The sequence below is a fragment of the Sus scrofa genome, chromosome 4, assembly GCF_054392235.1.
Source record: "Sus scrofa isolate SSC_HxYL_T2T_F1_AM1 chromosome 4, Sscrofa_HxYL_maternal_Yorkshire_Landrace_v2.0, whole genome shotgun sequence".
Classification (NCBI taxonomy): domain Eukaryota; kingdom Metazoa; phylum Chordata; class Mammalia; order Artiodactyla; family Suidae; genus Sus; species Sus scrofa.
Genome location: NC_139386.1, coordinates 134,423,463 through 134,437,974, shown reverse-complemented (window position 1 = coordinate 134,437,974; position 14,512 = coordinate 134,423,463). Strand labels below are relative to the sequence as shown.

General features: G+C 49.7%; 1 protein-coding gene across 4 annotated transcripts in view; it reads left to right on the top strand.

The window, feature by feature from the left end:
• HS2ST1 (heparan sulfate 2-O-sulfotransferase 1) overlaps positions 1–7,445 on the top strand; it is a 155,544-nt gene extending 148,099 nt beyond the window's left edge. For 3 of the 4 annotated variants that reach the window (XM_085024162.1, XM_085024161.1, XM_013997435.3), the window contains 2 exons: positions 1,528–1,685; positions 2,593–7,445. In XM_085024162.1, coding sequence (XP_084880288.1) covers positions 1,528–1,685; positions 2,593–2,819 — 385 coding nt within the window. In that variant the 3' untranslated portion in view covers positions 2,820–7,445. The remainder of the gene's footprint in view (positions 1–1,527; positions 1,686–2,592) is intronic. The other variant, XM_001925492.7, reaches the window with a different exon arrangement.
• Positions 7,446–14,512: the final 7,067 nt, after the last annotated feature.

Genomic DNA, 14,512 nt, shown 5'->3' with positions numbered 1-14,512 from the left:
TCCTTAAAACCATGAGCAATACAAGGAATGCCTTGGGCCTGCCATCATTATTTGAGATTCAGTATTTGATGACTTGGCACCTCAAGGCCCTCTCAGTAGATTATATCAAAGCATAACACAGCTGGGGCGTTCCCATCGTGGCTCAGTGGTTAACGAATCCGACTAGGAACCATGAGGTTTTGGGTTCGATCCCTGGCCTTGCTTAGTGGGTTGAGGATCCGGCATTGCTGTGACCTGTGGTGTAGGGCACAGATGTGGCTCAGACGTGGCATTGCTGTGGCTCTGGCCTACGCCTGTGGCTACAGCTCCGATTACACCCCTAGCCTGGGAACCTCCGTATGCTGCAGGCATGGCCCTAGAAAAGACAAAAAGCCAAAAAAAAACAAAAAAGCAAAACCCACAGCTGATCCTCTGAACAGCACAGGTTTGAACTTCGTGGGTCCACTTAAAATGCGGATTTTTTTTTTTTGCAATAGTACGCGTTACAGTCCTACATGGTTCGTGTTTGGCTGCATCTGTGGATGTGGAGCCTGACTGTAAAATGATACACAGATTTTCACCTGCAGGAGTGGAGGGTTGAGTCTGGTTGGCACCCCCAAAGCCCTGTGTTTTTCAAAGGTCAACTGCAATAGCAGAAGAAGAACTGGAAGCTTCGAAAGAATGTCTTTTCCATTTTTAATCATTTTCTTACAACAAGATCTGTGATCCACACCACAGCTCACGGCAACCCCGGATCCTTGACCCACTGAGGGAGGCCAGGGATCGAACCTGCAACCTCATGGTTCCCAGTTGGATTCATTTCCAGTGCGCCATGACGGGAACGCCTGCATTTACCTTTTAATTAAGAATCTTTCATTGAAAACTGGATAGATGAGCCACACCACATACTGACATAAAGATTCCTTGGGAAACGTCCTTAGTTATGTTCTTTTGCCTCCCAGAATTAAGACCAACCGCTTACTCTACAGTTGTCTCTTAGAACGGTTCACAAATTAAAACGACAGGAACCAAAAAACTGAACCATTGTCCCAAAAAAGGATGGACCTGTGGAGGCAAACCCATGTTGATCAGGGGCCGGTGGAGACAACACGTTAACTGCACTCACGCTGAAGCGCGTGGGAGGCTGTTCCTACACATTTTTTTTTTTTTGCGGCACCCACGGCATGTGGAAGTCCCCCGGCCAGGGATCGAACCCACGCCACAGTAGCACCTTGAGCTGCTGCGGTGACAGCACTGGATCTTTAACCTGTTGCACCACAAAGGAGCTCCCTATCCATATTTTTTAACTGCCATCAAACTATTAAATGTCGCCTGGTAAAATCTGCATCAGCCTGCAGAGCGGAGCAGAACCTGGGGGGAGAGGCAAAGGAAAGGACAAACAGGTGGGCCTCCCAAAGACACTCATAAAAGGGCGTGGAGGCTTTGGAGGGACACGTGTCGATTTGTTTTTTCCGCTCATATAGTGTCAAAGGCATCAAAGAGGCAGAGCTCACAAGCAGGCTTTTTATTCCGTTTCTTTGGCTTTAGGAATGTCGGAAGCAGGTGGGCGATGGATCAAGCCAAGTACAATCTAATCAATGAGTACTTTCTGGTGGGGGTGACTGAAGAGCTGGAAGATTTCGTCATGCTGCTGGAGGCGGCTTTGCCCCGATTCTTCAGGGGCGCCACGGAACTCTACCGAACAGGTGTGTACAGGATGCGTCGCTTCGGAACGCGGTCCTTCCATCGCCACGTGAAGGATATAGGTGGGCGTTCCCTGGGGGCTTAGTCGTCAAGGACTCAGGGCTGTCACTGCTGTGGCTCCGGTCACTGCCGTGGCTCCGGTCACTGCCGTGGGGCCGATTCAATCCCTGGCCTGGGAATTTAGGCATGCCGTGGGCACAGCCAAAAAAAGAGAAAGAAAAATAGGTGTGATTGAAGTGTGTTGATAAAGCACGACAAATAACTCCAGGAAGGCAGGTAGGCTGGCTGTCTCTCCTCACCACGTTCGATACAAAATAATACTTGGCACACAGATGGTGTTCAGTAAAATTTTTTTTTTGCTTTTTGGGGCCGCACATGCAACATATGGAGGTTCCCGGGCTAGGGGTCGAAGCGGAGCTGCAGCCTCTGGACTACACCACAGCCACGGCAACGTGGGATCCGAGCCGCATGCGTGACTTACACCACAGCTCACGGCAGCACCAGGTCCTTAACCCACTGAGCGAGGCCAGGGATCAAACCCAAAACCTCATGGTTCCTAGTCGGGTTCGTTTCCTCTGCACCACAACGGGAACCCCGACTTTGTCATATTTTAAAAATCAGAGTAGTCAGAGCACCAGGCATTTGAGCCGACAGCACGTAAGGTGACAGCCTTTACTGGCTGGGGAGTCTTCCCTTCATTGTCTGACCCTCGTTAAGTCTTTCAGGAGGTAAGGATTGACATCAGAAAGGAGTAAGTCTCGGTCTGATAGGATGAGGCCTCCTTTGGCCTCGCCCGTCCTGTCGCCTGGCCTTCCGGGTGTCAGGTGAACTCGAGCCTTCCATCGGCTCACGCAGAGCGGTGGGTGGTCCCCGAATTGATCTGCCTTGTCTGCTTTTCCTTGCAAGTAGGGAAGAAATCCCATCTGAGGAAAACCACGGAGAAGAAACTCCCCACCAAACAGACCATCGCGAAGCTGCAGCAGTCGCACATCTGGAAGATGGAGAACGAGTTTTACGAGTTTGCGCTGGAGCAGTTCCAGTTCATCCGAGCCCACGCCGTGCGCGAGAAGGACGGGGACCTCTTCATCCTGGCCCAGAACTTCTTCTATGAAAAGATTTACCCCAAGTCGAACTGAGCGCGGGCGGCCGTGAGGTTCCCGACCCGCCTCCCGCTCCGTCCTCAGCGCCGCGGCCCGGCTGGCGGATGGGCGCAGGAGCGGGCTCGTCCGGGGGGAGCCGGGCTGGGACACGGACAGTGACGACCAGGGAGCGGATTCTGGCTGATACGTCGGTGGTCTCGCAAGTGTAAGTGTCAGCCCCCCTCCCCCCCCCTTGATGGTTAAATTGTGGTGGGCGATAGAAGCTCCTGCCTGGACCACAGCTACACATCACCTGGAGGAAACGCACGGCAGGTCTAAGGGAAGGCCAAACGCAGTCCCCAGAGAAAGTCCTGAGGCTCCGTTTCAGATAAAGCCTTTTCTCCAACGAACCATGAGTGAAGATGGATCCATTTGCTGCTTCCACCCTCGCCCGGAGGTTTGGGTTACACACCTCGGCTGAAGGGGCGTTGACTGTTGGGCAGAGTGTGCTTTTTCTGTGACTCGCGTCTCATGACGTTTCTCGGGATGTTGGGTCACGTGTGCTCACAGCATCTCTGCTGTAGTTGGAATTGCCCATGTTTATGTCGGTCACTTTAATTTTCTTTAAAAAGATACTATTCGTGTTAAGAACCAGCTGAAGCCGTTATTAATACTGTACAAAGAATCCAGGCAGTATTTCTCGTTCCTGTCACCCCGTGTCCAAGCTTGGGGGAGCGCTTCGGAGCTTGTCGCCGGCACCTGCGGGTTGAGTTGAGGCTCCCACACGGCGCGATCGGAAGAGTGAGGCTGGGGCTCCTCTCTCCATGGGCTGTTTGTAAAGCCGTAAGCAGAAATGTTGGGGACTCCGTGTTATAACTCCGTGAGTGAGCTGTGGTGTGGGTAGGGTTTCCTACTTCTCTGTACTTTTATCTGTAGACTGTTTTACTACGGTGCTTTATAATGTGTTTTAAAGCATTGCATTTACAGAAAAAGAAAAATGCTGTAAATATTGCATATTTTATGTATTTGGACCAAAAGGCTAGAAGTAATGAGGACAAAAGTGATTTTGCACCAATTTTATGATGTCCAGTAAAACCATCAGACCTATCGTCCCTGTGTTTCTCCTTGAACTTGACTGTTAAGATGTCACTGAAATGGAACTCGGTAACCTTGCAGGTTTGACACGCACAGTTATTCCTCAGTGGGGGCAGTGGTTACAGTGGAAAGACGACCGGACAAGGAGTCAGAGCTCATGGTTTCGTGTCCTGCCTCTGCCACATACGTGCTGTGTGACCTTGGGCAAGTCGCTTAACCTCTCTCTGCCTCAGTTTCCTCAGCTTGGTGAGGACGGTCATTCTGCTGTACCTGCCTCCCCGGGGAGCTGTGGGGCTTGAAGGAGGTGACCTGTGCGGGCACCTGGAAACCCCGTAACGAGCTGCGGAAACATCAGCTCTTAGAAACCATGGGTGACGTATAGTTTCATGCCATTCGTTTTTTAACCAAAAAAAAAGAGAAAAAAGTCCACTTATAAGCTGGTTGGGGAAAAAAGTTAATCTTGATATAAATTTGCATTTAATAAATATCTTCTCAGTGTTTTATCTTCCCTGTTTCAACAACTACTGAACTATGGAAACACCTGTGAACGCTTCATGGTTCCAGAGCAGCTGCTTGAGCGCAGCAGAGTCCCGGTTTGAGGAGAAGGCTTCGTTCGCCAGCTCTCGATGGGAGCAACGCTGCCTTTCAAGCGTGGGAGGTCTCTCTGTGTTTGTGTTTCATTACCGTTCAGAAATGGTAGCTCTCTGGCACCTCTGATTTTTAAGGTATATTTTGCAGAGTTTCATTTCCCTGTGCATTTCTTCACCTTCTTCTACTTCTTGGGGTAACGGAGAGAAAGAATTTTAGGAACATTTTCTAAAAGGATAACCTTTAATATGTTTAGTTCAAATAAACATCCCAAACAAGGCCCCACGTAAGCATTGTAGGCGGGTTGCTTTCGAGGCGATTAATGGTGTGTGGAAGCAGAGGCGGAGTTCTGCTCATCAAAAGACATTTATAAACAGTGTTTTTAAAGAGCGAAAGGGAGTGGACAGAATCCTTGCAGGAGGCTTTCGCCTCTGATAACAGGAGGATCTTAAGAGAGCATCGACAGGCAGGCAGAGTTTCTTATTTGGCTGGCTCTTTGGTGTATCTTAATTCCTGGGACCTCTTAGAGTTATTTGTTGAAAACGTATACAAATGATTCACCCCAGAGTAAAGGGCCGCCTCAGGACGGGGCCCCTGGCATTACCTGCTAAGGAGTCCCGGCGTGCAGGGTGCTCGTGGAGCCCAGCTGAGACCTGCTTGAGGTGTGTTTGCTCTTCTGGGAAATGAGCGCACGGCGCCCCGGTCTGGGGCCAGCCAGCGCTTCTAGAAGGGCTCGGGGAGTAGATGCTCTTTGGGGCTTTGCAGGCCAGTGTGTCTGTGACAGCAGGCAGCTCTGCCGTTTTAGCCCAGACCCCTCGTAGAGGTGGAGCCGGCAGTGTCCCCACATAGAACCTTATCGCCAAAGCAGGTGACAGGCCAAGTCTGTCCCTGGGGGTGTCCTTCAGCCCTGGGACAGAGGACGACTACTCATGGGGAAATCACTTCTGAACGTGTGCTCCGATGGCCCAAAGGAGCCCATATCCTCCCCCAAAGCTCCCCATGTGTGTCCAGGGAAGAGCTTCCCATTCAGGCGGTGCCCCCAGATTCAGAGACTTTGACGACGTACCTCGCTTCCAGGTGGGCTTTTTTCTTTGCCAGTGTGACCGGCAGGTGGGCGTCGATGCCACGGCCTCGGAGGTGGGTTAGACGCACCCTTTCCTGAGGCCGAGGAAGGGCTAGGGACCATTCTGCATGGTCGGGACCGTCCGGGGCGTCGGACACGTGCAGAGCCCTCATCGTACCTAACTTTGTCATCAAATAAATAGAACCACTGAGATGATAATGTATTTTTTTAAAGTGGCAAATACGGTTTTCTTTTTTCAGGCTTTGTGCTTTTTCAGTATTTTGAACATAGGGAAATTTTCTTTTTATAATACAAGAGCAGATTAACCACTTTGAATTTTACAAGACAATGTTATGTGTGTATGTGTATCTCTCTATATATGTTTATTTCCTAAAAGAGGACAAAGTACTTTTTTGTTCGACTTGTTATCGACTCCTGTTTTCTAATTGCTGTGAAATGGCAACTGTTGATAAATTATTGAGACTGTTTTACAATGTAACGGGGAGGATATATTTTGATTTTACCCAGCTTTAATCTGTAAAGTGTCCCTTAAATATAATCTGATAGCAACACTGAAAAAATATTGCATGGGAGTTACTTTTCTGTCTCATCCACATACCCATTTGTGCAACTTTGAACATACCGGGTGCTTCTGAATTCCCGATAATTGGGTTGAAATGACTGAAAATCAGAGAAAAACGTACTGACTTTTAAACTTTGACTTTTATTTTCCATTCTTAAAATTCAGTTAATGCCTATAACTTGAAATCTCCTGCTGGCTCTTTCTCAGTACAAGTCCTATTGGAAACTCTTTAAACTGTTAGTGCCATCAGCGGCTTACAAGCAGTATTTTGATATTTCAGATGATTTGCTCATTGTATTTGCATAGTTAGAAAGAAAATAGTTTGTAGACAATGGCTCTCTTTTTCTAATAAAATGAAATAAAAATTCCAAAAGCACTGGAGGATTGAACTGAAGCCTGGTTCCCAAATGCGTAGCTGGTATTTTAATTTCCATTCAGATTCTCCATAGAGAACATCTGTGTAAACCGCCGCTCCCTGGGCCTCCCCAGGGGTCCTTCTCCAACACGCCCAAGGTCCTAGCTTCCTTCGCTGCGGGAGGCACCGGTCCTGTAGCCCTTTATGAAGCCAGGTGCCTCTACTTCATGATTTGAAATTTTGCCTCTTCATAAATTAGCGCTATTTGCGTTGCGAGGAAGCTAGGCAGTTGCTGGTGGATTTTTGCATCCATTCACCTGTACAGAGCTGCTGGCTGGTGCCAATGACACTGCTGCTCAGGCAGCTTTTTGAGGGGAAAGCAGCCCTGTTTCAGAGGCACGGCCAATGCCGCTCCTCTCGAGTGGAGCTTACTTTCCGAGTTCCTGGAGTGGGGATTGTGGGGCCTGAAAGGGGTGATCCGTTCGTCGGATTTATCCCGTAATTTCGGTTCCTGCAGCTGTGTGACCTCTGCAGCACTGTTTATAAAAAGAGCCCGATGGTGATGCTCTTTAAGACACGTTGCTGGCAAAGCCCGTGATGTAGACACCCCGGTGCCATCTCTCTGGTTTTTCGGGCAGCTTCTGTAGCTTTCTGTTGAAAGTCGGGTGTGTGGGCATCTCTGAAGCTGTGTCAAATGTAATTTTGACAAACATGGATTGTCTGTTTTGGCTTTTATTCTATAAATACCCAGCTAGCTAAGGTGTGCCTTCCCCTCGCGGTCCGCGCTGGAAGCTGCTCGCTCCTCCTCGGCTCGCCCCCCGCCCGCCGCCCCAGCTGATGCATTTATGCAGCAGTTTCCAACTTGAAACCATTGTGTCACATCTGTTGGAGAGATAATCACTCCTTTTCCCTAACATCCTGCCAGCTTCTGTTTTTTGAAGTGTTTCAGTTGATTACCTGATGCAAAAGCTATAAAATAAACACTCAGTGGGAAGGGAAGGCGGCTTGGTGTCCTGTTGTAATATTTTCTTCCGCAGCCTTGATGCCCACGGACGTCTTCCAAGTGGACTCGGCGTTGGGCGTCATCAGCTTAACCCTCGGATGTCACTGCAGCCGGAGGGGCTCATGCCACCGATGACCTGCTGTGGCTTCTTTGTGACATGTGGGCTGACAGGCCTCTGCTGCTTTTTGCTTAGTCCTCTATCATTTGGTATTGGAATCTCGGACGGAGAGTTTGCAGGGTCCACCTGGGGTATGCACTTAATTCGAAGAGAAAAGGGAATGAGGAAAGGGCTGTCAACTCAGAAGACAAAGCAAATGTGAAGGAAAAAAAAATCTGATTAGCAGTGATTGCAGTTTAGGCGTATCAGTAATGCTTCTGCGAGAAGACACCTTTCTGATGGTTAATGATGCTTTTCACTCTTTAAGGGGAAACTCAATTCCATAGATTCCAGTTCTTAGCCACTGACTCAGCATTCCAGCCAAGTATTATGTTTTACTGGGTTGAATAAAACACCAGTTCAGTGATCCACCTTTTTTTTTTCCTGTCTTTTTAGGGCTACACCCATGGCATTTGGAAGTTTCCAGGCTAGGGGTAGAAATGGCGCTGTAGCCGCTGGCCTACACCACAGCCACAGCAACGTGGGATCCGAGTCACATCTGCAATCTACACCACAGCTCTTGGCAACGCTGGGTCCTTAACCCGCTGAGCGAGGCCAGGGACATGAGGGCAGGCATCTGCCCTCGTGGAGACTAGTTGGGTTCTTAACCTGCTGAGCCGCAGTGGGAACTCCTGATATGTCTTCTAAGCCGGGAATTTTGTCTCTACCCACGGAGGCAGAACAGAGAGCGTGGACTTGAGGGCCGGGGACCTGCACTGAGGGCGACTTTCGTCCCCGGAGAGAACAGTGCTGGTGTCACGTCGGACAAGGGGGACGCACCAGGAGAGACTGGTGACCGGGGGCGTCTCTGAGCTGCGTTGGAGGGTTGTCAGGGCGCCGACCTGCCCCCCGACCCTGCCGAGCACGGCCGTGTCACTTTAGAGAAGATGTAGAGATAGTTTGGGAGACCAGCGAATTTTATTTTTAACTGACAGCCTACGAGTGCCTTTTACTGATGTGCCCACAGTACAGACATTCTTGGTTGTGACACCTGCGGCTGTGTCCACCCACAATTTCCAGGACTAAAGGGGTCGGTGCTGAGTGTTCTAACACAGAACCAGCTTGTGCCAGCAGTGGACGTGGCCACGTCTCGTACTTGAACTGTGTGGACTGCAAAGCCGCACGTCCATAAAACTCAGGATACGTGGACTAAAATGATTGTCACTCTTTCAGCAAAAGGGACACTATCCATATGCTCTAAGAAAACGGGACATTCGCCTCATTTATAAACCAATCGGGAGTTCCCGTTGTGGCACAGCGGAAACGAATCCCACTAGGAACCTTGAGGTTGTGGGTTCGATCCTTGTCCTCTCTCAGTGGGTTAAGGGTCCGGCGTTGCCGTGAGCTGTGGTGTAGGTCGCAGACGCAGCTCGGATCCCGCATTGCTGTGGTGTAGGCTGGCGGCTACAGCTCCGATTCGCCCCCTAGCCTGGGAACCTCCATGTGCTGCGGGTGCAGCCCTAAAAAGCAAAACCAACCAACCAAGTCATCGTGTTAGAATTCCAGGTTTTTAGGATATCTGAAAAATAAACTTAGTTTGTCATCATTGTTGCCTAAACCTGTGTATTTTCACTGTACTCTTGTCACTAGATCTCTTTTAAAGCAGCAATTGAACTTCAAAATTGCAGTTTTCCTTTCAGTAGTAACAAGTGCAGAAGTGCAAATTCCAAGTCGCTGTCCGCTTGTGTTCTTTCCTGAAGGCACCTGCTACCCACGACTTGACCTTGCCTTCATCACACCCTGTCTCACCTCCGTCACCACAGAGCACAGGGGTGGCACGTTACAGTAAAGCAACAAACAAGAACAGCGTCAACCACAAACTCGACCTCAGAATGCAGGTTTTCCCCTTTCTGCTTCAGGAACAACCAGTTGAACAAACAAGAGAACTTTATAAAGTCACTCTTCTCTTTGGGGTTTGTGATATTTCTTCTAGCAGCAGGAGACGAAACAAAGTTTTAAAATGTTTCGGAGTTTGTGCTGTGACTCAGTGGGTTAAGAACCCAATGAGTTTCCATGAGGATGAAGGTTGGATCCCCGGCCTCGCTCAGTAGCTCAAGGATCCGGTGTTGCCGTGAGCTGTGGTGTAGGTCACAGATGCGGCTCCAATTTGAGCCCTGGCCGGGGAACTTCCACGTAGTGCAGATACAGCCCTAAAAAGAAAAAAAATATTTCAGGGGCCTGTGTAAGGTAGAATAGATGGATTATGTTTCTTAAGACCCGTCCGGGGAAACAACAGGAAAAATGTAAAACGATTTTTTTTCCTTTCATTTGTTTCATCCAAGGAGAGACTGCTAAATCCCTCCAATAGATTATTTGGGGGTCTGAAAACAACGACAGTGGATGGGAATTCACGAACAGAGAGTCGCGAGACCTGGCTAGTTGTTACTCCTTTCTCCCTGCCTTTTGGTCCTGGGTTCATCTGAAGCCAGGTGGCCAGCTTGCTGAGATCACTGTACCCTTTCCTGTAAAACCTGGTATCTTTGCTTTTTACCTTGACCACTGAGGTCTTGGACTCCGTCTGATTTCCTACACTCCTGTCTGAGCCAGGTCGCCTCCTTCCCCGAGTCCTTCACCAGGTGTATGTACTGCTTCTGGGATTCCTGTAGTGGGGCAACTAAGAGTCACTTTTGAGCGATGCAACCGCAAGGTAGCGAGACCTCTGTGAGGAAGGAGCTTGTATGCTGGCTCGAACACGGGCTCTGGAGCCTACTAGCCAGCCGAGCCTGAGCAAATTAAGCTCCCTACACCTGAATTTGCTCATCTGCAAAATGGGAATAACCCATCTCAACAGTTAGTTTGAAAATTAAGTGAGATAATGCATGTGTAGACTTAGTACTTAACTTGCTTCCTGTTACATAGTAAGTGCCGAACAGGCGCTAATGGGAGTTCCCGCTTGGCTCAGTGGGTTAAGAACCCAACTAGCATCCGTGAGGATGTGGGTTCGCTCCCTGGCCTCACTCAGTGGGTTAAGGATCCAGTGTTGCTGTGAGCTGTGGTGTAGATTGCAGATAAGGCTCAGATCCCAAATTTCTGCAGCTCTGATTTGACCCCTAGCCTGGGAACTTCCATATGCAAGTGTGGCTGTAAAAAGAGGAAAAAGAAAAAAAAAAAAAAGAGTGGCTAACATTATCTCCTATGACAGGAAAGTGAGACGAGGAGCCGTCTGGACATACTACCGCAGTGTATATACCCTCCCAGCCACTCAGCAGCACATGCCAGGCTTGGCTGCACATCCAGACAAAACCACAATCACAAAGACACATGCACCCCTATGTTCCCTGCAGCACTATTCGCAATAGCCAAGACATGGAAACAACCTGAATGTCCACTACAGAATAAGAGATTAAGAAGATGTGGTGCATACATACAATGCTCAGCCATAAAAAAGAATGAAATAGTGCCCTGTGCAGCAACATGCTTGTAACTACGTGAGGTCAGAAAAAGGAAGACAGATACCATATGACATCGCTTCTACGTAGAATCTAAACTATGGCACAAATGAACCTGTCTACAGGACAGAAGAAACTCAGACATGTAAAAAGACTTGTGGTTGCCAAGGGGGAGGGGAGGGCACGGGAGGCGTGTGGGGTCCGTAGATGCCGATCGTTGCACTTAGAATACGGAGAAGCACCGAGGCCCTGCTGTCCAGCACAGGGACCTCTCCAGTCTCGTGGGTAGACCAGGATGGAAAAGAGCATTTAAAAAAAAATGTGTACATGTATGACTGAGTCACTTTGCTGTACAGCAGAAATTGTCCTAATATTATAAACCAACTCTAATTTTAAAAAAATGAACATGGGCCAGGTGCGAGAATTATGGAAGATGCACCAAAGAGGCCTGGCCTCCATTCGCTGAGCAAAGAGGAGGCAAAGAAGAAAAACGAAGCATCAGTCAAACCCCTCTTTCCTACCTTCCCGAGAGCCCCCACCTGCCCAGCTCCTCGTTGTCATTAAGGAGTCATAACCCGCCCCCTGACCCCTGGACCTTTTAAGACGCTTCACAGCTTCGTCTCTTCGTTTGAGCCTGGAAAGAGCCGAAGCACCAGCCTCACCCAGGCCGTCAGGCTCCACGTCTGGCACCATTGCTTTGCTCTAAAATATAAACTTCCGTCTTCTCTCTCAGACGGGCTTCATCTCATGACAAATGAAGCTGTCTTCCCACTTCTCCAGACGCCTAATTGGGATCAGAGGCTAACGCGATAAAGTCTTACTGTGGGAGGTTTTGTTGACATTCAGACATCATTTTCAAGTCTATTACATTTTGGTTCCAGCATCACGGAAACAATGAGGAAGGCAAACAAAGCAAGGCACCTGGTCCCGGGCTTACAAATGGGTTGTATTCTCAGCATTCGCCGGAAGCCGGGTGTTTGAAATTCACGAGGAGCCAGTATTACCCCTGGGAGCCTCGCCACGGAAGTTAAATGTTCATCCCTTCATTAGAGCAGAGGAACCGAGGGCTGTGTCCTCTGGGGCTTATTGTGTTTTTCAGCCTTGACCCCTAAGCTAAGTAGTTCATATTTTAACCTGTGGGAGCGGAGGATGAAGTAGGCACTTAAGTTTCAAAAGATAGTTGCAGTGGGGTAGGGAAGGGGCGCTTGAGCTGAAAGCTGGGGCCCCGAGGCCCTCTGCGGCGGTCACTGCCGTGGCAAGGGAAGTGATGAGAAGGCTGGGAGAGGCAGGTGAATCTCAGGCCAGAGACGCCAACCTTTGGTGACGGATGGAACGTGATCGGTAAGTGGAGCGTGGAGGCGATGTTGGGGTTTGCAAAACACTGCATCTGTGCAGACGCTCAGCATCCTCTGCCCTCCTTCTGCACGGGTTGTGGTCTTCCAGGTAAAAGTTGATAAAACAGCCCAGAGAGCCTAGGGTCACAAGGACAGAAGTCGTGTCTCTCGTCAAATGTTTGATCCCTGACCTCTTTTTGCTCATTCAGATGCCGTGAACAGACTCAGGATTTGGCAGAGCACGTTCCCAAAGGCTCCTACTGCCTGTGGTTTGGTGACAAAGGCATCGAGTGATACACGTCAGTGAAGTTCAGCCTCTACCTTAACCTCCCTAAAGCCGAAGCTTCAAAATCAAAGTCATGCCTGGAAATGTTTCACCTGATGAGCACGGAGAGAGTTTATCGGGAATAGTGAAAACCTAGCTGGACTGATTTCCGTCTTAGGGCTTCAGCCCAAGGTTTCAGCAACTGAATTACGAGTGCTGTCAGCCTACCCGTGATGCTGGAGAAGAAACAGGACGAGCTCTAAATGCGGCCTCCCTACCCCCCAGCCTCCAGCCCTAATAAACAGGCAACAGAGTGACAAGCATTTTGAACTTGAGAATGTTAAGAAATTCCTCTCTCTGAACAGCCCGCTGAGAGCCTAGAGTCAGGCTCATCCACCTCGGACCGTCCTGGGATTCCAGACACTTCTGTTCCTTCTCTCCTCTCTGCCGCTCTCTGCCTTCTTTCCAATTGAAATCATTCAGTCTCTTGGGAGAAAGTTGACAGCAAAGAAATTCTGACACTTAACCATCTAATTTGGGATTTTTAAAAAGAGGGTGCCCCCTTAAAGTAGAGAATTAAAGTTTTAACCTGGATCCAACTGAGAGTTAGCATCTGGGAAGGTAGACCTGTAGTCCCCACGGCCAGGCATCCGACTTCGGGTTTCTTTCACAAACATGAACCCGTTTGCCCTGAAAGCAGGGCATTGCCCCTGGAGGACTGGTTACAGCGCGGAGGCAATAGCATTTCATTTGTATCCGTTTTTGATTCTGGGCGTCCCCTTAATAACACAACCAGGTCGAGATAAAAAAAAAAAGCAACATGGAGAGTTTTCATTCAGCGTCTTATGTGTTGGAAACTGATGCTTCTTAAAGCCTCTCTCCAAAGGCCTGGCGGGAGCGTACGTCCCGGGTGAGAGCTCACCAGTGAGTCCATCTGAAGCGGGCAGGGCCTTTCTGAAAATGGCCGAGTGGAAATAAGTGACATTTTATTCAACCAAGAGTGACCAGAGACTTTTGTTTTCTTTAAAAGAAATGTAAGTGCATTTAGATCTCTTGGCGCAGGGCGGTGATCTGACCCGACTGCCCGCCCGTAAGCAGGGGAAGGCGGGCTGCGGGTTCATTCAGACGTGTCTTCACAGCAGGACCGACCGTAAACCTTCTCCAGCTCTTTCTCTCTGGTGCTCTGCTTCTCTCTGTCTTTGCCTCTCAGAGGGAGGCTTTTCAAATAACGCTGCAGACGAGAAGGTTGTTTACAAAGGGGGCCGGTTCCATCCTGCTCCTCTCTTGCCACCACGCGAACGGCTCCCCGCTCGAGCCCTGCAACCCTGGTTCAAGCCCCGAGGGGCCTGGACGCCCCCTGCAGTCAGACCGTCTGCAGGGCTGACGCGGATCCTTGGCCGGGGCCGGAGAGGAGGTTGGTCTCTCGGGGAGACGGCCCGGCTGGCGCTGCAGGGACGTCAGCCCGGGGCCAGGAGCACAGCGGAACCCGGCCAGGCCCTCTGCTTATCCGGATCCGCAGTCGCTTCCACGGCACGCGGTGAAGTGCTCGCTGGAAAAAGGATCGGAATAATGAATCGGATCTGAAGCCAAGAACCGGGGCTCTGCCGCCCACGACTGGAATATGAATTTCACGTGTTGTGACTTTATTACCATTTTTTGGGTAATGAATGACAGAGACCATGGCGTGGCGTCAGTGGCTAACTTTAGTTCCTGGGGTTTTTTTCTCTTACTATTTCGGGCCAGTCAGTGCCCTGCAGGCCCCTCCGTGAGCTATGAACTTTGACCCTTAGCATAATCCTCAGGCTGAACCCTTTACCTTGCATAGAATGTCCTACTTCCCCAGGCGCTTGCATGTTTATCATCGCATTATGCCCTCACCTGAAAGGCGGTACCATTGTCTTCATTTTACTGCGGAGGA